This window comes from Mesoplodon bidens (assembly GCF_964165515.1).
Source record: "Mesoplodon bidens genome assembly, chromosome: 14".
In the NCBI taxonomy this organism is placed as follows: Eukaryota; Metazoa; Chordata; class Mammalia; order Artiodactyla; family Ziphiidae; genus Mesoplodon; species Mesoplodon bidens.
Window position 1 is genome coordinate 86,974,624 of NC_138170.1, and position 24,693 is coordinate 86,999,316.

A 24,693-nucleotide genomic window follows, 5' to 3' on the forward strand; every position below is an offset into this window, starting at 1 on the left:
CTGCTGGCCGCACGCCCGCCGGCACCTGCGGGGTCAGAGCCTGGATTCCAGCGCTCTCATAGGCGTGCAGTGGTCTCTCAGTGTTGCATGGGCTTCTCAACACTTTCTCGCATTATTTTCCTCTCGCGTTATTTTCCTCACTGGCCCGACAGCCAGCACCAGCTATCGGATTCCTGTCAGCAAGCTGCAACTGTGACAGGATGACGCAAACCCAATTTCTTAAAATATATCTTGCAGCTTTTCCTTTCCACGATGAGAAGACTGGCACAGAGACAGCGCAGTGTCAGGCCTCCTGCTCCAGGGCCATATGCCGTCCAGCTCTGAGAGCCACTGGTCCATCCTGAGACCGGACTGGAGGCACTTGCCTCGAAACGGTCCAAAGTACGACAGTAACGATTTCCAGGAACACAGGACTTCCACGTTCTGGTGGGTAGCTCAGAAATATTTTTAGGCTGGTTAAGATAATTTATACTAAAACTATCTTCAGATGCTCTCTGCGGTCTAAACTCAGCGCGATAATCCCTTTTCTATAGTAACAGCGGCCGTGTGTATCCTCCTTGAGCTGCAAACGTGGAAAGGGACAGGGAAGGTGTTCTGCTGAGCTCGAACCAGCTCTGTGTGTACATCTCTGCAGGTCCCGTGTGCAGGGCTTGGTGACGGCCTCTTTCTGCCCGCCGGCATCACACACGCTGACCCCTCCTGCTGGTGACACTAGGTCGCAACAGAGCGTATGGGGCAGTCTTCCCAGGAAAGGACTTCAGCTGAAAGCGAGTAAGGGATGACCCAGTGAGGAGGGCAGGTGTGAGCGGTCGGGAAGCTCAGGAGCAGGAAGGAAGGCCCTGTGGCCCGAGGGAGGGGGGCAGGTGAGGGTGGGCAGCCCAGGTGAGGACGGGGGCAGGTAAGGCCAGGCCCCTGTGCAGGCTGCCAAGAGCATGGCGACATTCTGGAAACAGCAGCCCCTGCAGTGATGAAGAGTGAATCTGAGGGGCCATGCAGATGTCGCCACAGCATTCGGGAGGGTACCCAGTCCCCCAGACCCCGCGTCGGCCTGTGGACCACACCCACAGCCGCTTGGCCCCTTCCGCAGGCTCCAGGCGGCTCTGTGCACCCTCCGAGGGGGTGGGTGCTCATCTGCTGCCTGGGGACCGAGCGGCCCGCAGGGCCCAGGATACTGTGTGGTCCTGACAGGACACGTGGCCGCTGCCACCCCGGAGGGACTGTGGACCATGCCCCCTCAATGGCTTGTGACTGGTCCACAGCAAGAAAGGCTCAGAGGCTGAGAAACTTCTACAGGATGAGATGTCTATTGAATAAAATAGTAACAAAAGGGGGCTTGCATGTGGTACATCTCATTTTTCTCATTATTATTAATTGATATTGAATTTTACAAAAGTTTTAGTCTGCTGAAGACTGGAAAGTCAAAAAAAAAAAACAAAAAACCTACGAGAAAAACCCAAAACCCCAAACCAAACCCCACTGTCCTCAGTGCTGAGCCTGAAAAGCATGGCTGCAGGTGGCCTGGAGCAGTGTGTGGGGTGCAGAAGGCAGGGGGACAAGACTGGGTGACAATCTGGGCCTCTGAGATATTCAGAGGAAAAGAAACATAAGCAGCTGGCCGTGTGGCCTGTGCCCGCCCGAGACGGAACGTGGGAGAACCTGCCCGTGGAGGGTGTGGGCAGCGGCCGGGGCAGGGGGGACGGGCCGTCCAGTCGGCCAGGCGGGGACGCAGAGCCAGAGTGAAGGAAGGTGGCGTCCTGGGAGCAGGGAGGAGACGCGCGCGGGTGCAGGTCAGATCCACGAGATGGGAGGTGAACGAGCAGCGGTGGGCAGTGAGGAGGCAGCGCTGGGGGTCTGCAATTCGCCAAGCTCCCGGGGGCAGCGCCAGGGACAGCGAGACTCAGTGCTCGTTCCTAACCAAACACTCGGAGCCTTACAGAGCAAAGGCGGACCAAGCTGGAGACAGGCCGACTGCCTGCTGGGAAGGAAGGAGAGAGCTGTGGTCGGGGAAGGATCCTGACCGCAGACCTCCGGAGGCGAGTGCCGGGAGGGAAGGGAAGGGAAGGCTTCTGTCTGGGGGTGGCGTGGGGAGGTGAGGCCATTCACTGAGGAGTAGGGGGAGGGGCGGGGTCTGAAAGAAGCAGGGATCCTTTAAAAAGGCACTGAGAGCAACCCGAAGAGCCCACCGGCGCACACACAGGGGATGGGACTTGGGTCTTGGGGACAACGGGTAACACAACATAAAACCTGACTCCTTAGTCTTCAGCTTCCTGCGGGCTCAGGGTGGTGGTGAGCGATTAGGGAAATGGCTAACAATGTTCCTCAGGCGCCAGTACTGAAAAGTGGGCTGGGAAACACTGCTCTAGGGTGTGGTCTAGCTCACCTATCCTGCCCGCATAACAGACAGCCTCGCATTCCAGGTAACCGTCAGCTGCGACTGTGTCCTGTCTCCTCCTCTGGGTGAGGTCCTGGGCCAGTGGCCTTGTCTAGGGCACTGGTTTTAGCCTCTAAAAGTATTTCTTTACTATGGCCCTTATCACGTATAGATGCTCAAAGATTTGTGAAACATGAAATAGTGAATTCAGAGAACTATAAAAGGCAGTAAAAAAAATAATACATTAGTAATGGAAGAGATGCAAATCACAATTTACTAGTGAGTTGACCTTCAACAGCTCCCACCGCCCCCACCCCCCCAAAAAAAGAAAGAAAAAAGAGAAAAAAAAGCAAATGCCATTGTTAGCCTAAGAAATGAGAAAAAACCAATTTTTTAAAAAGAACAAGTCAGGGCAGACAAGGAGACATGAAAGCAAGTACGTGCACTTGGTACTGGTAAATGTGCACTGCTATACTGTTTCTGAAAAATACGTATCAATAGTCTGTATTAATGTGTCTCAAAACTGTCCCTGCTCTGACCCAGTCAGTCTCCTCCTAGGATTGATCCTAAAGAAATAATCCAAGGAGGACTGGATCCAGGACCTGCAGGAAAAAATCCATGTGTAGGTGGATCCACACAGTTCACACCCGTGTTGTTCAAGGGTCAACTGTAATATGGAATTGTGTCTGTATAACACAAATACATATATATATCTATCCACATTCACACAGAGACACACTGCATGTATACACACACATACTAAACTAAATGTTAGTACATAATACCATCATGATATCGCTTATATGTGGAATCTAAAAAAAAAAAGATACAAATGAACTTTATACAAAACAGAAATAGATTCACAGACATAGAAAACAAACTTATGGTTACCAAAGGGGAAGTGGTGGGAGGGATAAATTAGGAGTTTGGGATTAACATATACACACTACTATATATAAAACAGGTAACCAACAAGGACCTACTGTATAGCTCAGGGAACTCTATTCAATATCTTGTAATAACATAATGGAAAAGAATCTGAAAAAGAATATATATACACACACATATATATGTGTATATATAGATATATAACTGAACTGCTGTGCTATACACCTGAAACTAACACAACATTGTAAATCAAATATACTTCAAAAAAAATGCTAGTACGTACTAACCAAGATGTTAACCAACCGTGGTTTACGCAATCAATTTCTCTCCCATTTTTCTGAAGTAAGAACATGCTGTTTGTAAAATGAGGAAGAGAGGTTTGGGACTCAAGGACAGGCTGAACACCCGGTGGAACAACAGCCTCACAGATGCGGCCTTTACGTCCTGGTCTAGGAACGGATGGTGGCTTGTCCACCTCTGCCCCATGTGATGGCGCCCCGACTCTTACCTGATGTGCAGGAACCATATTAATGCCTGTAGAAATTTCTACCAAGTACAGATGTATACCAAGTACTAAGTACAGCAGCTAAAGCACGAGGGGAGAGGGTTTTTTTCTGGGGTGGGTGTGCGGGGAGCTTTAGCTCTAGGACATAAGGAGCCCGTTGACACCATCCCAGAAAGAATGTGTCTGGGAGCAAAAATATATTAATGAGACTATCTGATCATGGATATTTATGTATTTTTGAAACAAATAAGAAATAGTTATTACACAGCAAAGACTCCTATCTTATTTTATATCCACTATATATATAGGTACCCACCACTAATAAAACATTTAAACGTGTAATAAAATTATCTGCAGTACTTTGCAAATAATGAAGTGCTCCATAAATGATTAAAAATAGTAAAATGTATCACATAAAAAGCCTTCGGCTCTTGCTAGGATTCTTACACTAAGATATGCTTTCTATATTTCAAACCAGATCACCATTAAAAATGAGGCCAAAACCTACCATCTTAATTATTCATTTTTTACTAAATGTAAGTCTTTTCAAAAGTGGCTTCTTGGGCCTCCCTGGTGGTGCAGTGGTTGAGAGTCCGCCTGCCGATACAGGGGATACGGGTTCGTGCCCCGGTCTGGGAGGATCCCATATGCCGCGGAGCGGCTGGGCCCGTGAGCCATGGCCGCTGGGCCTGCGCATCCGGAGCCTGTGCTCCGCAACGGGAGAGGCCACAACAGTGAGAGGCCCGCATACCGCAAAAAGAAAAAAAAAAAAAAAAAAAAAAGTGGCTTCTTTCCTAACTGAGACTAGAAAGCAGACCTGTTTATGCTCCTGTTAGCTTCTTCCCACTGACGACTGAGTACAGTCACTCCCACTCCCCCGTCCTTCCCCCCATATACACAGGTTCCGCATTCAAGGACTCAACCAACCTCCGACTGAAAATATTCAGAAAAAATTCCTGAAAGTTCAAAAAAGCAAAACCTGGACTTGCCTTGCACCGGCAAAGAGTCACGTGGCACTTAGATTGTATTAGGTGTTGTCAGTGATCTAGAGATGATGTCAGGGACACGGGGGATGTGGGCGGGTTACATGCCAATACTGCGCCCTTTTATACAGGAGACATGAGCATCACGGGTCTCGTATCCGTGGGGGTCCTGGAACTAAACCCCACGACACTGAGGGAGGACTGCCAAGGAAGACTCATGCCGATACCTGCCACTCTTGACGGCACGGGCCTTTCTTCGGCTGAGCCCTTTTCTGGTTAGTATCACTGGTCGGTAAGTGACATGTAGTCATTTCTAAGCGCGCTTACACTAACCCAGCAGCCAAGGTCAGAACAACCTACTTCCCCGGGACAACAATAACAAACAGCGCGTGGAGAGAGCCTGGGCGCCTCCTGGCCACCCGCCGGCAGCCTGTCTGAGGACTCATCCTGCTCCGCTCTGGCCACTGCGGCTCAGGCCCAGAGGTGACCAGACAGCTCCTCTAATCTCTACGTTAAATCTGATTATCTTCCGGTTTGAAAGTCAGACGTGGTGGCAGAGGAAACAGAGAGATGAAATGAGTTTCTTTGTATCATAATTTAAAAAGAAAAAAAGAAACAAAAAAAGGGAAAGAACATAAAGAAGTTGTTAGAAAAGCTGACCATTTACAATTTATGATTCCCCAAACAGTATCCTTCCTGACAGAATATTTACGTGGCTAAACTACACGTTTACTGTGTACTTCGAAGACACTTCCAGGCACAGGAATATTTTTGTTCACGCCGAGTGGGATCAACACAGACCGTCTTGTCCACCAGAGGCCTGGCAGCAATCAGGGGCTACTGACTGTTCCCGGGGGTTCCAGGAGCGCTGGGTGAAGGGGCTGCGGCAGGAGCATGGCCGAGGCCAGGAGCACCTCGCAGGGGCGGCGATGCAGCCAGGGCCGGGCAACAGCAGCAAGCGCAGGCCAGAGGTCACGGCTGCAGGAGAGCTGTGGCCGTGGGGCTGCCGCCAGGAAGGAGCTCGCCGCCCCACCTCCAGCTCCCGGTGCCCCTCTCCAGCGGGGAAGCAGGAGAGCAGGGGCAGGGCGGGCAGGGCCGGAGGACAGACGCGGAGAACGTCCAGCGCTGGCGCCGGGTGAACCTGGCCAAGGCAGATTTTGCGGCCAAAACTAGTTCTAGGTTTCCAGGGCTCTCCCGGTCTCAGAGTTGAGGCTGAGGGATTATCAGCTCGTTTTCAAGCATGAATACGAGCCGGGGCATTACAGGCAGCCATCGCACTTCGTTTTTCTTGCTCGGCACTGTTCTGGAAATTTATCCATACTGATGAACGTGGCTCTTGTGCACGTATTTCAGCTGCTCTGGATATTAAGGTTTTTAATAAAGTTTTTGGCCAATACAAATCATACGGCACATTCCTGAACATATCTTCATGAGCATGTTCAGAGTCTTCCTAAAGTATGTGATTAAAAGCGGCACAAGCCATGTATTTTACCAGCTGCTGCTAAACTGCTCTGCAAGGCAGCCCTTCCGGTTCAGGCGCTCCGCACACGCACCCCTGATGACATCTGGTGCTACCAATACGATGGGGTTGACACGCAGGACACTCTTGTTTCCCTGAGATTTCTGTGGTCCCAGTGAGGCTGAGCATTTTTTCCATGCTTATTGGCTGCCTGGTTTCCATGAACTGCATCTTCGTATCTTTCGCCTGTTTTTCTATCGGGCTGTATCTGTTTCTTATAAATTAGATGAAGGTCTTGATGTATATTTCAAATATCTTCTCATTTTTAAATGCTGTTTATGGTGTTTTTGTTAAACACAGTTTTAAATTTCAAAGTAGTCAGGTTATCGATATTTCCTGGAAGGCTTAGTTTTTTGTGTCTTGTTAAGAAGTGCCTCTCTGGCCTGAGTCACTAAGAGTCTCTTCTGTTTTTTGAAATTACTTCACTTGGAATTCCCTTCTGGGTGTGCTTAGAAGCAGCGGTCTTTTTATTTTCCCACTTGAACATCCAGTCAATGCCATGCCCCTCATCCACCAGTTCATTCCCTTCTTTCCCCAATAAGCTGCCACGCGGCTCTTCCCACACACGTCCCCCGTGCCAATCCTGCATGGCCCCTCGGTGTGGGGACTGCCCCTGGCCTCTGTCCTGCTGCTGTGGCGGGCAAGCGGCTCCTGCTCCACTTTCACACTTTCTAGCTCTTGTCCTTGTGTGAGTTTCCAGTGAGCACGCAGGGTGGATGGACACTGCCTCTATCCCACACGTCAAGCGTGCGCATGTCTGCATGTGTGTGCATACATGCACATGCGTGTGCGCGTATGCATAGACATGTGTGCTGGATGCAGGGAGGCGGGGGTTACTTCTCCAGCATCGAAAGAGTGAGCACTGCCTTCAGCTTTCGGATGCTCTTTCGCTCTCCCGACCTGCCTGAGACGTGAGGTGGAGCCGGCAGGGTCAGGGTCCCTCTCTGTTCCCGGAAAAAGGCCAGAGGTGACAGGGCTGGCCTCTGACCCCTCCTCCCCATCTCCCTGCACAGCTCTGGGTGGCCTGATGGGCGAGCCAGGTAGCAGGCGTGCAGGAGGGGATGAAGGAGACCCGAGGACAGGCCGGGGCGACCGCACAGCATTGGCTCTAACGCCCGGCGCCCCCTTCCTTCAGGACAGCGGGACCTCAGCTCCGCAGCCCGCGGGAGCCGGGGCCTGTGATTATAGGCCGCCTGCTGCTTGATGATAATTACGGATTTCTCCAGAGTGTCTTGTGCTATTTCTATCTCATTGTTTTCCACCTCTAGTTCCCATTCTTGGTGGTCCTCCTCCATTTTCAATAGTAGATGTCAGAAATGTTTTGGTAAAAAAATTGTTTTTAAAATTATAATTTAAATATACCATGTTAATCTTTAAGTGCTGTGGAGAAAATCTTAAAAATCTCATAATTATTGTATATGACATGTGGAACTCTGATAATGAAGGTATTTAGATATGGGAAAAAGATCTAAGCTTAAATAAATATGACTTTTTTAAAACTAGGATGTAAGATATAGACTCTATTTGAGAAACTGAACATAGGCATTCCACAACTTCCAAAAGATGAGAAAAACAGTCCAATAAAAATCACTCAAGTAACTGATAGTCTGTACATAACTCTTCCCCACCTACGACTCAAAGGAAATCATTAACGCCACATATGACACCACTGAAGTGATTAAAATGTCTTTCTCCAGAGGCTGTGACATTCATTTCCCTGTAAGTTAACAATCTCAGAATACTCTGACATTACTTAGGAAAATACACTGAGAAACTCTTTCCTAGTCTTAAAGACGAGAGCAATTATTTTAGGACATAATTAAAATGCCAGGGCAAGGTAACGGTCTTTTTACGAATACATGTCCCACCTTAAACAGGTCTCCTTGTTAGGACTGTTAATAAAATTTCTACTGGCTTCAAGGATTTTCAATGTATGAAAAACAATCAAACCACCGCATACATTTATTAACAGCAGGAATAATCAAAGGAGGTAAAAAGATGGCCTGAGAATTAATGACCCCGACTGTGTGTAGCTCCATGTGTCCTCTCTAAGCTTATCATTACAAGTCACACTCTGGGTACAGCCAGCTGCTCACGACACTGGCCAAGTAAAGGGAGCGACAGAGGCCCCCTCCACAAGGGAGACATGTTCATTCCACCAGATTCACGTGGCCCTGGACACAGTTACCTTCTAAGACTTGTAACTTCATTAACAAACGATAATGCATACAGACACTTAAAGGTTTGCTGTTCCCTCTGCCTTTTAAAAATAGAAGATCTCCACATCTTTCCTTCCCAAAGCTTCTCATTCATGGGAATAAGTCTAGAATCACTTCAGTGAAAGAAACTCAATGAAACATTTGATTTACATTTACTAAAAACTAAACTTTAATTGGTTTCAACGTGAAAATGTCAGCAAACCACCTAAAGCAAGTGTTTCTTTCTTCTTCTTTTCTTTTTTTAGGTCTCTCTCTCTCTCTTTTCTTTAAGCAAGTGTTTCTTACTGACCTTTTTGAGGACACAAGCTTTTGTAACATCATAAAAGATGCTGTGGGGCAGACAGTTTCCAGTGGCTCACAGGCCACCAGAAGCATCTGCCCCGCCCAGCTTAAAATGCCTGCAGTCAGAGTTTCCTATTTCAGAACAGCATCTCCGTCTGGTGTTTGCACTTACTGCTGTTAATGAATAAAGAAAGGCTTTTGTGTGCATTTCTGGGGAATCCACTCATTTAATGAAAAACCTTCTATGCCAAGTGGAGAAAACAGAGTATTTTAAGAAAATCAACATAAAATTATTTTACTCTATTTATTTTTGATGAAGCATATTTAATCAAAGTATATACTGCTTCAAGTAATTTGATCATTTGAAATAATGCTTTTTAAAAATTGGACTTCAAAAATAAAAAGTACGTTAACATGATGCTCTTTGCTGCACAGGACTGGCTATCTAATTCAACAAAATTCTATTTATGTGCAAGGGCTTAGGATAAAATACTCAAAGTAATTAACTGGAGGTTAAATATTATGAAGGAAAGTAGGACTTACAAAACAAAACAAAACAAAACATAGAAAATCAAATACATTGTTACTTACAATGAGCTGTTTCAATCCAACAAAAGACTGTTCTACCGAGTTGGCGTTTAAGACTTGTCTCTTTGCTGCAGCTTTTTCACCCAGGAAGCGAAGCATTAAGTCTTTAACTGCATCTCCCTTGAAAGAATATAAGAAAAACATGTCAGGACAATAAAATGTTAATTAAACTCAGCTAACCAGAACCCACAGCTAACCAAAATTTCCTTTTTCTCCATTTGACCTCCATTGTATGGAGGTTAAAATGTGGTTATAGTACAGTCAAACTTCAATAAACCAGACGCTAAGGTATCGCGATCTTTAATAAAATGTGCAGTTTAGACTGGTTCTTTCTTTTGGAGAGGAAGCAGTGAATCACCAGCGCCTGTACCAGGCTTACGTAAGGGGTACAGCAAGCCAGGCGGGGGGCCGGAGGCGCGGGGCATGGGGGGCGTGAGCGACACCGCCCCTGGGAGAAGCGGCGCGCACGATGGGACCCAGGCTGGGGCGGGCAGGCCTGAGCGCCCTCTGCCCGCATCCCGCCAGGCTGCCGGCCGGCCTGGGCCCCCGGGAGCCCCTAGGGCCTGGCTAGAGTAGTTAGTGGTGGCCCAGGGTACTGCCTTCTGCCCAGGGCTGCGTCTCTCCCGAGCCCAAGGAGAGCAGGGGTCCCTCCCTCTGCCGGGCCCTCCGCTCGGGGAGCGGGCTGCTCCGGAAAGGCCCCCATCAGCCTCCACACAGGGGCTCTCAGAGCCCAAGCCTCGGGTTAGACCCGCCTGCACCTGGGCTGAGTGACCGTCCAGGAGGACAGATGGGCGAGGTGAGGGGAAGCGGGATCGTCCATGGCCAGGTGACCCAGGAGAAACCTGGGAGGAGCCAGGACGGCGGCCCAGCTGCTCAGAGACCAAGCCGCACGTCTTACACAGGGGCAGAGATCTAGAAGCTGCAGTTCTCTGATTTTTTGGCTTTCAGAGGGTAAGGTGAAATACTTCAGATGCCAGAACCACAGAAGTGGCTAAGTGATCTAGGAGGGACAATTAAAGGGCGGAATAAAAAGAACTCAGCCATACGGCTCCATAAAGCTTTGCGCAAAGGAAACTCCTATCAGACAAGGAGCTTTATCTGAGCCAGAGGAACTGCGAACCAGGAAAGGGCAAAATCACATCTTAATGCTGCCCAGGGAAGACCCATCTAACTTCTCCATCCTTGCAACCTTCTCAGTTAATAAGACCACACTGCGAAAATCTCCTGCCCTTTAAAATTCTCTGTTAGTTAACACCTGAGTTAGCAGCGAAGTTCCTGAGACACGAGCGTATGTAGAACTGACAAACATCTCACCTCTGAAAGCCCGAAGACGCGACAAAACGCCCTAACGTGGACCGGCTCTCGCCGTGTCACTCAGCTGAAGGCAGTTCTGACACGGGGGTCACGGCACCTTTGCCGCAGACCCTCCATGCTCACTGGAGCGAGGGGAGCAAGCTTCCTCCGCAGGATGACTTGTGAGCTATGCGGGATGGGATCCACCTAGAAGCCCAGGGACCCCTTCCAATCAGCACACCTTCAGGGGAGGGCACCCAGGGCAGGGGAGCGTGGGGAGACTGAGCGTGAACGAGTCCGGTGCTGGATCTCAGCTTGCAGAGGGCCTCCCGTCCTGCAGTGGGGGAACGGCTTCAGCAGTGCCTTCTAAGTTTTAATGGATGAAGTCAAAGCAAAGCAAAACCCAGAGCAGCTGACTCCCAGAGTACGGGCTTCGGGCTTCACTGTCAGGAAGCCTGACGACACATGAGGTCACAGGCAGTGGTGCTGAAAGGACAGTGGCCCAGCCTCACCCGGCGCTCTGCCTGGGCACCAACGAGAAACATGGCTGCTCCTCCCGGGACGGCTCTGTCCTCTTAGTCCAGGGGGAGTGAAACCACCCAAAAAGACGACATCCCAACAAACAAAAACAAAACAAACTCCAAACTCGAGGTTGTGGAGACATCGGAAACCGCATACGTCGCTGGTGGAATGTAAAATGGTGCAGCCGTTTTGGAAGACAGCGTGGATGTTCCTCAAAATGTTAACCACAAGTTTACTATGTAACCCAGCAGTCAGTGGACCCGCACAGTTCAAACTGTGTTATTCAAGGTCAACCGTATTTGACAATAGAAAGGAATGGTGCACTGACACATGCTACAATTCAGATGACTCCTGAACATGTTTCAATGAAAGAAGCCAGTCACGACAGACCACATGTCGTGTGATTCATTCGTATGAAGTGCCCAGAAGAGGAGAATCCAGAGAGATGGAAAGCAGGTCAGTGGTTGCCTGGAGCTGGGGTGGGGTGAAGGTCTGGGAACTGTAAGCAAAAAGGTCTGGGGCTTCCTTCTGGGGTGATGAAAATGTTCCACAAACTGACTGTGGTGATGGTTGCACAACGCTGTCGAAAATGCTAAAAACCACTGAATTGTAAACTAGATGTGTGAATTATATGGTATGTGAATTGTATCTTAATTAAGCTGTGAAAACAAAAACAGATCTAAACCCCTTTCGTAGGGGGCCCTAAACAAATCGGTATTTAAGGGAAGCTGTTCACTGATACGTCAGCTTTAGGATGGTTACAGAACGGCTTGCAGCGGCCACTCCAGACCTTCCCCATCTCACACGCATGTTCAACGTAGGTCAGCGTCCTTCACATCAGGAACCTCAGAAAGGGGAGCCAGGCCCACCCGTGAATGCGGCGAACAAACGCAGCGGCAGCGACGTCTGCTTCTGTCCATCCCAGAGTGCCCCAGCCTGGGCTTATCGTCCTAACATAAACAACTAGAACATGGAAAACACAGACACAACAGGTGTCTTCCGACACAGAGAAGGATGTGATCTGAGACAAGAGGAGTTGAGCTCCTGAACCCAAAGGCAGTTGTGGACCACAGTGGTGCGGGGGGCACACCGTGCACGGGGCACTCGCCGAGCGGGGACTGGCCGGGAGCTGGAGGGCAGCTGGCTGGACCTGGCCGTCAGAGCACCAGACAGGACGGAACCGTACAAAGAGCAGGGCTGGAAATCCGCATGGGCCCTCGAGGGTACCGCTGAGCGGTAAACGGTGCGTGCGAAGGGTGGATGCTCTGAGGACGGGGAGCCGGGACAGGGCAGCTGGGAGCTCACTTGGGGCTGAGAGATGTCCCGTCCAGGCCAACCGCTGCAGAGCGCTCTTGGACACACAGGCACTCGGTACAGGCGTCAGAAAGGTCACCCAAGTATACAAGCTACTCTAAACTCACCCTCAGAAGCTAAAAAATAAACCTGAAAAGGATCAAATAAATCTGCTGGCCAGAACAAAATACAAGTCTTTTTGAAGAAAGATGACAAAATACAGACACTCAACATTAGGAAATCCACAATATCCACCCTCTGATAAAAAATCACTAGACATGTGAAAACACAGGCACTCGTGACTCATGACCAAAAGAAAAAGTAAATACAAATAGACTCTGAAATTACAGAACTGATGGAATTTTCAGAATAGAACTGCGCAAGAGCTATTATAAATGTGCTCAAAGATCTAAAGTAAAACTTGAACAGAATGAGGACAGAAAAATATATAGAAAGGAACGAAATGGAAATTATAGAGACAAAAATTACGAAAAATTTACTGACTAGCATCAGCTGCAAACCACAAAGTGCAGAAGGAAAGATGAACAAACTGAAGGACAGAATGACAGAATCCCAAGCTTAAGTACAAAGAGAAAAATGACTGAAAACAGAAACAGATCTTTACCGACCTCATTAGTAATACCAAGTAATATGTGAAACCGGAGTTCCCAGAAGCAGAGGAGAGAGAGTGAAAAACAGAAGCACTAACTGAAGAAGTAATGACCAAAAACGTTCCAAAATTGAGGAAAATGATAAAGCCACAAATCCAACAGGGTGAATGAAACCTAAGCAAGACAAACATAAAAGAAAACCACGGGAAGGCACATCAGAATCAAACTGTTGAAGACCAGTGATAAAATCTTAAAACCAACCAGAGGAAAACATATACACTAGGTACAGAAGAGCAAAGATAAGAATGACTACAGACTTCACGTCAGCGACGGTACCAACGGGAAGACCATAGAAGGACACCCTCAAAGTGCTGAAAGGAATAAAGGTGAATCAACCCCCAAGTCTACGTGTTGTAAACACACTGCATTTCCAGCGAAAAGAGCTTTGATAGTGAAGATGAAATTTCTTCAGACTTCAAGGGGAGAGAATTCGTAGCTAGCACACCTGCAGGAACAGGTACGTCTTCGGCCATCCGTAGGTTTCCAACACAGGGACTTAGCATGGCCCGGGAAAGGGGTTTTCACAAACTGTGGGCTTCCCTGATGGGATTCCCGTCAAATCCAAATTGCAGGAAGGGCGAGGGGAAGGAAAGAATCAGGGAACAGAATCAGACAGGGTGGTGGAAAGGCCCGGTCTCTAGTCTGGACGCTGGGTTTCCAGATGCACCAGCAAGGCCACAGCATTCTGAGTCCCCACCCTACTATCTTTGCTTCACGATCTTACTACCTTTACCACTGACATTCTGCTGCTTCTAGTTTACTTATCTCTCCTGTCTCTCTCCCTCTCCCTCCTTTACTCACTCTCTCTCTCTCCTTACTGAGCAAGCTTCATACAAATATTCTCCAGCTTCCATTCTTCACTGGTTCTGAAAATTTCTGAATGATCATTTCCCCACAAACTTTCCATTTATCTCTTTAAGAACACAGGCCATCTAAGACTAATTAGTTAAAAATGCCGACATTCCTCTTTTGATGCTATGCGGTTGGATGAAGTGTTACACGCTCACCTTCATGGCCTCTAACCTAACTCAGACTGCTATAGAAGTCACTTCATAAGGAAACAATTTAACAGTTTTCCCCCCAAATTTTATCCCATAGGAAGGAATTTTTAATTAGGCAGCAATAGGTGAGCAATTAGGAAAAATTTCAAGGTGTTTTAGAAAGCTGACTTAGAACAAGGCTGCAACAGTTACAGTGGCACAGGGAGAAACTTATGAACAGGTAAATCCAACAAATGCTTGGTTGACCTCTTACAAGCTTGGTGTGCACAGTGAGTTAATAGATGTGTTCTACCGCGATCTTAAGTCCTCTGGCAAATAAACACAGCACTTCCAAGGTAAACCACACAGTTTTTCTTTTCTATCCTGGGAATGAAGAGTTCTTTGAAGGATAGTATACAACTGAAGAGACACAGGTGAAGAAACAACCAGCACATTTGTTCTATGGGAAAGTCAAAGACATTTTAGGAACTATTCTTAATTCATATTTCAGTTTACCATGAGGTTTCCAAAATAATCACTGTGAATTGCAAGAGGTACGGAAGACATTGCCTTTGGATTTAAAGGAAGCAGAAAGGAAACACTCTGTTTCCTGGCCGGCCGCTAGTGTCGGTCCTGCCCATGCAGTGGGTGCCCCAACCCTGGCTGATTCACCCAATGCCCTGTTTAATTCACAATTAGCCGCCTGGAAGCTTCAAAGCTGCAGAGGAGCTATCACAGAACCCGTGCTTTTCACTGGTAGGAAGGGCCTCCATGCCTGATTCAATCTGGGTTAAACTAGTAACGAACATTAGCACTTTGTGTTCCCCAACTCAAGAATGACCAACATGCTTTACCGCAGGAGACTAGCCAGCCACCCCGGGCATTCAGCATCCCGGGCCCTGTCCATGAAAGCTCATGTGCTCGGCCCAGCCCTTTAGGCGACCACAGTGAAATACCTCTACATGGTTCTAAATGCACCCTAGGAGCCCTGGGCCTCAGCACCCTGTTGGGAACCACTGGGTTGTCATCAAATCCTGAACATCAAATATCCCTGAAATCAGAGTCCATAACTGTGATTCACTGAAAAGACCCTGTGAAGGTAAATTCATGTTCAGTACATTCTGCTTGAGAGGGAGGAGAAGGGGGCTGAGGACAGTGCCTGGTGGGCAGCAAGCGCACAAGGAAGATGCGCTTAGTGAGCAAATACGCTGTAGAGACGGACGTGCAAAATATCTGGAACCTGCAGGCTTTCACTTCAGTTACTGAGAAAAACAGCCAACTGGCCTCCCTTCTCCAGCAGCCACTCTTACGGGATTCGGCCTCACGGGGCTCAGGGCTCCACTGCCTGCACTGGGCTTTCTGACCCTGCCGAGTGTGTGGGAAGGGGGACTCCTTCCCCCGGGAGGGCCTGCTGAGGACCTCAGGGTCCTCCATCAGTTCCCAGAGGAGAGACCCACGCAGGACCTCGTGTGGCACAGACATTGCTGATCCCACCTGCAACCCAGGCGGGACAAACTACACCTGACATGCAACTGAGCTAACCTCACATGGACGTAACACACATACCTACAAAAACATTATCACGTAAGGCAGGCTACATGCCATCTTATAAAATACGAACCTCATTAAGTATTCTGCTATAACATCATTTTTATTTTTTTTCACGATAAAAATATTTATTTCAATATAACATCATTTTAAATACCTACGTAAATATTCCACTGACAAAACAAGATGTGTCAAATGTATTCAACCAGCCTTCTGATAATGGACTTTCAGATGGTTTCAGGTTCTTTGCAATTATAAACCTCACTCTGATGGGCAGCCCAAAAGCTGGGTATCTGTACATCAGTGAGATTATTTCCTTACAAATAATTCCTAAGGGTGGGATTTCTGGGTCAAAGGATATGCACATTTGGACGTGCGTTTTACAAGTTTACTTAAGAAAGTTTGTACCAAATTATCAGTCCCACCAGGGCTGCTTAAGCAGGCTATTTTCTCACATTCTAACAAACATGGAATAATTATAAATAACTTAGACAACAGAAAATGAAAATAACTTTATCACCTTTGATTGCTGGTAAGATTGAACTTTTTAATATTGCTATTTACTGTATGTAATATTTATATATTTTTATGATTTATTATTTTGAGGGGCCATTCGTTTTTTTTTTAACCGAATCTGTAAGAACTCTTTCTACATCAAGCACATTATATGTATTGCAGATATAGTTTTCCATATCTAAAAAAAGGAACAGGGATTTATCATTTACTACAGCTCAACTGTCATAAATAAACTGATCACGCAAAGTTTAGAACTACTTCAGAGAATTGTGATGCAAATACCTTGTTGGTACTTATTTCTAAGACTCTGATTCGTACCTAAACCACATTATATCAGAGAAATCAGCAGGGTTCCAAGTTACCTAGTGACATCATAAAGATTCCCACAATCAGAATCTTTGGAACTGATGAAAAATAAGGGTTTTTCAATCCTCGAAAGGTTTTTTACACAGGTATATACATGAAACAGAAACAGATGAAAAGGAATGAATGAGCTGTGGACATAGAATCACCAGTTTCACTGAGAAGCATCCACCAGCCCACGTTCGCTCTGAAGCCCCTCTGCTCTCACCTGGATGTTGTCGAACTTGAGGCCCGGCATGGTGAGGTCCTCCTTGTCCACGAACACCGTGCTGTACTGCTGGGTGGTGACTGAAATCAGCACGTTCCTGGTCGCCTCCCCGGGAATCCAGGCGTCGTTTCTCCGGTCCATCTCGCTCATGCTCAGGGCGGTGGCAAAGGGGTCCTCGCTCCCAGCAAACACAGCCTGGATCTGCGAAAACGGTTTTGGAGACTGAGGAATTTCCAGAGAAGCTGTGGAAACGCCTGACTCTGATCTTTCCGTCCCTGGGGAGTAAGAAGGGTCGGCAGAACTCAGGGAGTTTTCTCCCACTGGGGTAGCGGCGAGTGAAGACAAGCTTTCTGGAATCGAAGGGCTGGCGTTGGGATTACTGACGGAGATGAAGGTGGAGGTTGTGAAGGAATCAAAGAAGTCCGAGGCCAAGGAGTTAGTGCTGGTTGTATCGCCAAAAAATTTGCTCAGGCTGGGGCTCGGCTGGACCACCTGAGGAGGGGTCCTGGCGGCCGCTTCGCTCGCGCCGCTGAAACTGGGCGATTTCACCATCTGGGACTCGAAGCCATCGCGCAGGACCTGGGGCTGGGAGCCGGCGGGCGGCGGCTGGCTGAAGATGGTGCATACGGGCACCGGCTCGTCCTTGGGGGACGGCTGCCGGGGGGACAGTCCTGGTGCCGGCCCCGCTGCGGGCGCCCTCACGTCCCCTGGGCCCAAGTCCTCCGCACCCTCGTGCTCCGAGGTGGGCAGGCCTTTCACCTCCTCTTGCTCCGGGTCTTCCTGCAACGATGCTCTGCTGTCGGGGGTCATGTCCGAGACGTCTCTAGGTGTGTCCTCTCCCTCACTCTCACCGTCATCACTCAGAGCGTCCAGCGCTTCTTCATCTACGACGCTTTCCCGTCTGTGATCTGCGCCGCCTTCTGCAGTCTCCACGACATCCTGCAAACAACCCAGGTCCCCCGCGCCATCCTCGCTGTAGTTCGGGGAATCAGAGATGAGGACGCTCTCCATCATGGGCTCATCGAGCTTGTCCACTAAGTTATTCGAGTCTTCTGAGCCAAACTCGTCTCCACCGAGATCAATAGTTTCCTCGTGATAGAGGAGCTGCCGCTCATCTTCCCGGGGCCCCTGCGGAGCCACGCTCGGGGCCAGCCCCTCTGCTGGACCACTCTGCTCGGGCGCCTGCTGCTCGGCACCTTTAGCACTCTCCATGGTCACCTGAAACAAAGACAAATACACATCCACCTCATCAGCTTAGATCTCAGTTACTATTACGATGATTTTATCTTATTGAAATTGTTTTTGAATTTATAAAAGTGGTGAATTCGTGTCCTTGTAATGGTGGATACGCATCATTATGTACATTTGATCAAATGCATAGAATGTACCACACCAAGAGAGAGACCTAATGTAGACTGTGGACTTTGGGTGATTATGATGTGTCAACACAGGCCCATCAGTTGTAACCAGCGCACCATCTGGCGGGGATGTGGATAACGCAGGAGGCTCTGCCTGTGTCGGGGCAGCAGGGAGATGAGAAGTCTTTGAACCTTCCTCTCAATTTTGCAGGGAATCTAAAACTGCTTTAAAAAATAAAAGTCTGCTAAAAATGTTTATCAGTTTATCAGCTATATATTCAAATGGTTTAAAATTCAATAGCCTCCATTTCTCCAGCCATTTATTTATTCATTTTTGTGGTAAAAGACACATCATATAAAACCTACCACTAAAATCATTGCTAAGTGTATAGTTCAGTGGCATTGAATACATTCAGTTTGTTGTGCGACCATCACCACCACCCATCTCCAGAACTCTTCTCATCCTGCAAAACTGAAATAAATAATACAATAAACACTAACTCCCCATCTCCCGCTCCCCCAGCCCCTGGCAACCACCATTCTCTTGTCTGTCTCTATGAATCTGACTATGCTACGGAGGGACCCTAGATATGGTATTTGTGGAACGACGTGGTATTCGTCCTTTTGTGTTTGGCTTATTTCACTGAGCACAATGTCCTCAAGGCTCACCCATGTTACTGCATATGTCAGAATTTCCTTATTTTTTAAAAGAGATTTATGATTATTATTATTATTATTTATTTATTTTTGGCTGCGTCGGGTCTTAATTGCGGCCTGTAGGCTCTTCACTGCGGCGCATGGACTTCTCTCTAGTTGTGGCGTGTGGGTTTTCTCTCTCTAGTTGTGGCGTGCAGGCTCCAGGGCGCATGGGCTCTGTAGTTGTGGCATGCGGGCTCTAGTTGAGGTGCGTGAGCTCAGTAGTTGCGGCGCACAGGCTTAGTTGCCCTGCGGCATGTGGGATCTCAGTTCCCTGACCAGGGACCAAACCTACGTCCCCTGCATTGTAAGGTGGATTCTTTACCACTGGACCACCAGGGAAGTCCCAGAATTTCCTTATTTTTAAGGTCGAGTAATATCCCACTGTATGTACATACCATACTTATCCATTTATCTGTTGATGAACACTTAGATTACTTCCATCTTTTGACTACTATGAATACTGCTGCTGTGAACATGGGTGTACAAATATCTCTTTGAGACCCTGCTTTCCACCCTTTTGGGTAAAAACCCAGAAGTGGGATTCCTGGATCATTCATGTGGCAGTTCTACTTTTAATCTTGTGAAGAACTACCCAAACTATCTTCCATTAGTTACACCATTTTACATCCCCACCAAGAGGGTACAACGGTTCCAATCCCTTCACATCCTCACCAGCACTAGCTAATGTTCTGTCTTTCTGCCAGCAGCCGTCCTAACGGGTGTGAGGTCTCAGCCTTTTACACCCTACTCAGTCTTTAAGACGCAGCTGAAGTTCTGCCTCTGCCCTCAAGCCTTCCCAAGACACTTCAGCCTATAGTAACACCATATACAAAAATAAACTCAAAATAGATTAAAGACCTAAGTGTAAGACTGGATACTATAAAACTCCTAGAGAAAAACACAGGCAGAACACTATTTGACATAAATCATAGCAATATTTTTTTTGGATCTGTCTTGTAAGGCAAAGGAAAAAAAAAGCAAAAATAAACAAATAACTAAACTTAAAAGTTTTTGCACAGCAAAGGAAACCTTGACAAAAGGAAAAGACAACCAACTGAATGGGAGAAAATATTTGCAAATGATATGACCGATAAGGGACTAATATCCAACATATATAAACAGTTCATACAACTCAACATCAAAAAATCAAACAACCCAATTGAAAAGTGGGCAGAAGAACCAAATAGACATTTTTCCGAAGAGGAAATGCAGATGGGCCAACAGGCACATGAAAAGATGCTCAACATCGCTAATCATCAGAGAAATGTAAATCGGAACCACAGTGAGATACCACCTTACACCTGTCAGAATGGCTATCATCAAAAAGAACACAAAAAATGTTGACAAGGGTGTGGAGAAAAGGTAACCCAGCACTGTTGGTGGGAATGTAAGTTGGTGCAGCCACTGTAGAGAACAGTATGGAGGCTTCACAAAAAATTAAAAACAGAACTACCATATGAGCCAGCAATTCCACTCCTGGGTATATATTCAAAAAAACATTAATTCAAAAAGATACACGTACCCCAATGTTCATAGCAGCATTATTTACAATTGCCAAGATATGGAAGCAGCCGAAGTGTCCTTCAACAGATGAATGGATAAAGAAGATGTAGTATGTATGTATGTGTGTATACACACACACACACACACACACACACGTACACACAATGGACTACTACTCAGCCATAAAAAAGAATAAAAATTTTCTATTTGAAACAACATAGATGGACTTGGAGGGCATTATGCCAAGTGAAATAAATCAGAAAATGGCAAATACTGTATGATGTCACTTATTTGTTGAATGTAAAAAATACAACAAATAGGGCTTCCCTGGTGGCACAGTGGTTGAGAGTCCGCCTGCCGATGCAGGGGACACGGGTTCGTGCCCCGGTCCGGGAAGATCCCACATGCCACAGAGCGGCTAGGCCCATGAGACATGGCCGCTGAGCCTGCACATCTGGAGCCTGTGCTCCACAAAGGGAGAGGCCACAACAGTGAAAGGCCCACGTACCGCAAAAAAAAAAAAAAAAAAAAAAAATACAACAAATAAGTGAATATAACAAAAAAAGAAGCACACTCATAGATACAGAGAACAAACTAGTGGTTACCAGCAGTGAGCGGGAGAGGCAATACAGAGGTGGGGAGCGAGAGGTACAAACCACTGGCTATGAGACAGGCTACAAGGATGCATTGCACAACACAAGGAATATAGCCAATATTTTGTAATAACTGTAAATGGACTGTAACCTTTAAAAATTGTATAAAAAAGAGAAAAAACAAAAAAACAAATAACTATACTCAGCTGGTCTCTAGATAAGATTACTTTTTTCTCTGTCAACACTTTCATCAGAGTATTCCAAATTAACTCTCTTTCCCTTTTATAGCCTGGACCACCCTGAGATCCAAAAGCAAGATTACTTTAAAGTAGGCTCAAAGTTAAACATTTTGGAGAAGTCTCTTGACCAGCATAGTCAGTTACTAATTCCCCATTTACTACATATTCACTTAATAATTATTAGCTATAAAAAAGTCAAAAATACAATGAAAAGGAACTAAAGCCCCTTTACTTGTATTGTTTCACAGCTCCAATGGGAGGCTGCCTCAGGAACATCAGAGTGGACGCACCCCAACGTGTAAGGCTCTTCCCTGGTCCTCCCCAGGCAGGACACGAAGACTAAGCATGAAGACCACGGAACGGCAATGACTTTGTTTAACCTTTGCAACAGCCAGATGAGACAGGCATCGGCTGCCCTAAAACACGGATGAGGACACTGAGAACCAGAGAAGTGATGGGACTCATCTGACCAGGAATGGAAGCAGGCCCCCCTGACTAAGCCCCTGAGGACTGAAGTACCCCTGCGCCCAGCACAGTGCCTGGGACCCGGGAACTACTGCTGGTTAACTGGGCCCTTCTCGGAATAAAAACAGTGCAGATGATAATGCCAGATGCCCCGTTACTACGTTAACAGACACCTGTGAAAAACCGTACGATATAAGAAAAGGTCCAATGCATACAATTACAGGAGAAGGTGAAGAATATCAAAACTGGCAAAATCACATAGATACTTTCTTTATATGCAGGGAAAAGTGGAGAAAAGTCTACTCTTAAAGTAAGCAGAAATCACTGCCAGGTTAATTTGTGTGTATTACAAGATACAGAGAAAAAAGGACTAAAATGGGGGGACCTAGGAAAGACTGTGCACAGATGACCTTGAGCTACTTCTCACAAGGCAATGCAATAAGAGAAGACTCATCACTGTCGAGACCCATTCATTATGTGGACTGGACCATTACAGCAAGAAACAACTGCTTAAGCAATAATTAAAGAAACCCAGATTAAAACTATGATTTTAAAAAATTTGACCTGTGAAACAGGCAAAGATTTTTAGAAGTTGACAGTTCTGGGGGATTTTAGGGAAACTTACTTATTGATAAGGGGAATGCAACCTTTCTGAAGAACAGCTTGGCAAGGAATAAAACTCTGACAAGCAATTCTGCATTTACCAACTCACCTACAAGTCTTGTTTTTAAAGAAATCATCTTCTGAAAGGAAGAAAGCTAAGAGGAACGGTCTTTCAAGTCAACGCTTATGTCTGTAACTATGCTTTGATTCTCTCCAGCAACCTTGTTTCTAATCCAATCTAATTTAGAAAATCAAGGTCACCTGTTTCCTAGTGACTGTTTACACAGATGTTACCCAGCCCAGAGTAAAAATTAAATTGTTTACCTTAATTTATGAATGGAAACTACACATTTATCAGAAACACCGCCAAAGGACTGGGCTGAGACGCCCTGCAAGTCAGGGATCATTGCTCGCCAAGCGCCACTGTGTCTCAGACACCAGCTACTTAAGGGTACATTACTGGCTCTCAAGGAGATGACAGAGAGGAAACTAAGTAACTGTGACACACACGCCACACTGGCCCCAGGAAAGAGGGCTGTCTATGGAACGGGACAGCAGTGAAAGCCCCGTCTCGGCTTTCTGACTCCTTTCACCGGAATAACTTAGAAGGCTCTTGCTCCTTTCCCTGACTCTTCTGAAGGCCCCTTTTCTATAAACAACGTTTATTAAACTGGAGTGGATACAATGTTTATAACACCTACTTCCCCTCCTTTTCTGGGCTAATATTCGGAGATTTGTCACACCCTTGTTTCCCCTTAATTTTCCACGTTTGTTTCCTGAGACATGTTAGATTTCTCAGTTTTTTCCTTAGTTTCCCCTCCCCACTTTTAACCTGAGACCCAACCCTGTAAGTGGCGTGAATCACTCATCTTTGCTGACGATGCTCTATTGCGTGATGGTTCCACAGCCTAATACCTATTCTGTTGATGGGTATTTGAGGTGTTACGTTTGTGAATCTACAGACCGTGCTGTTATGAATATTCTTGTACATGTCTCCTGCTGTACGTGTGAAAACTCCTTCATGACATTATTAAAAGTTAAGCGTGTGCGGTGGGTCATTCATAGAGAATACACCTCTTTATCAGATAATGCCAAACTGCTTTACTAAGTGGTTGTATCAATTTACACACTTAGTAGCGGTGTGTAAGTAGTCTTCTTGTTCAACACATTCACCTACACTTGATATTGTCAGACTTCATAATATCAAGATGATATTAAAAATTCCTACACATCAATAGGATTACAGATGATCCAACAGAAAAATATTTTGAACAAAGATTTGAACGAGGTGAAAGGGATACACATTTCACAAGCATGTGTCCTGTGATTTCAATAGCCATACAACTTGATTTTTCTAGAATGATTCCACTTTATACCCATGGTTGCAGTAAAATTAAGCACCTCTTTTCACTCTCAAGAGTCCTGGTTGAGACAAAAATGGCCCCACTACTTATGTATCACAGAGCAACTCCTGCACATGGGCACCAAAAGCTATGACCATGAATGTCACAAACAGAAAATGGAAACAAAATACCACCCCCTTTTCAAAGCCCCCAAAATAAAAAATCTGGAAACAACCACTGCCCATAGGCACCATAATAAATAAACAGCAGTATATTCAAAAGTGGAATAGTAAACAGCAGTGAAAACGAATGAGCCATCCTATAGTGAATGCAACAATGTTTGAATCTCACAAAGCTAATTCTGCACCCAGAACCGGTAGAAAAATAAACAGTATGATTTTCCATATAAAGTTCAAAGCATGAAAATTAAACAATATACTATTTTAGGAATACAAACGCAAAAACAAGGTAATAATAACACCCAATTCGGTTGGGGAGGAGCTTGGAAGTGACAGGAAGGGGGAGGGACACATGAGAGTCTAAGCCGCTGGCAGCACTGGTGGCAGAAGAGGGCGTGGGGTCTCCGCTTGAACTGTGTGGCTTCCATGTATGGTACATGCAGTCTTTACATTTCATAATCTAAAAATGGAAAAGCATATGAATCTGTTCTTGATGTGCATGTGATATAAATCTTTGCTTCTCTTATTATTGATTTAATAAATTTTATGAAATCATAGACATGGTTTTAAGCCTATGTCAGCACCAAAATGCTAGCAAAGAAATCGGACTTTCTCTTTGTCCAGCTGAGTTCTTTCCACAATGAGCTTAATTAATGCCTTAAAATATGTTTAAAGTACTAACTTTAAGTGATTTAAATTCACCAAGAACAATGAAAACTACTGCTGTTCAGGCTCCCTTTCTGGACGTAAGACTCTGCAATTACAAATCTTTTACCAGATTGCAATAATGTAAACCGTATTTCCATTAAAGAACTATGCCATGAGGTAGGAATCTAATTAGCACATATTTATAAAAGCCCCACGTAAAGAACACCCACCACAGATCAAGCATTTTATATGAGTTATCGTATTTAATCCTTAGGATCAACTCACAAAGTATTAGCTCCATCATACAGCAGAGA

General features: G+C 46.3%; 1 protein-coding gene across 1 annotated transcript in view; it reads right to left on the reverse strand.

Moving 5' to 3' along the window:
- Window positions 1-24,693, reverse strand: part of TRAPPC12 (trafficking protein particle complex subunit 12) — a 65,881-nt gene that overhangs the window by 39,695 nt on the left and 1,493 nt on the right. Inside the window, exons 2-3 of the mRNA XM_081253672.1 lie at window positions 16,750-17,967; window positions 9,359-9,475 (exon numbers count right to left, since the gene is read on the reverse strand). Coding sequence (XP_081109798.1) covers window positions 9,359-9,475; window positions 16,750-17,961 — 1,329 coding nt within the window. The 5' untranslated portion in view covers window positions 17,962-17,967. The remainder of the gene's footprint in view (window positions 1-9,358; window positions 9,476-16,749; window positions 17,968-24,693) is intronic.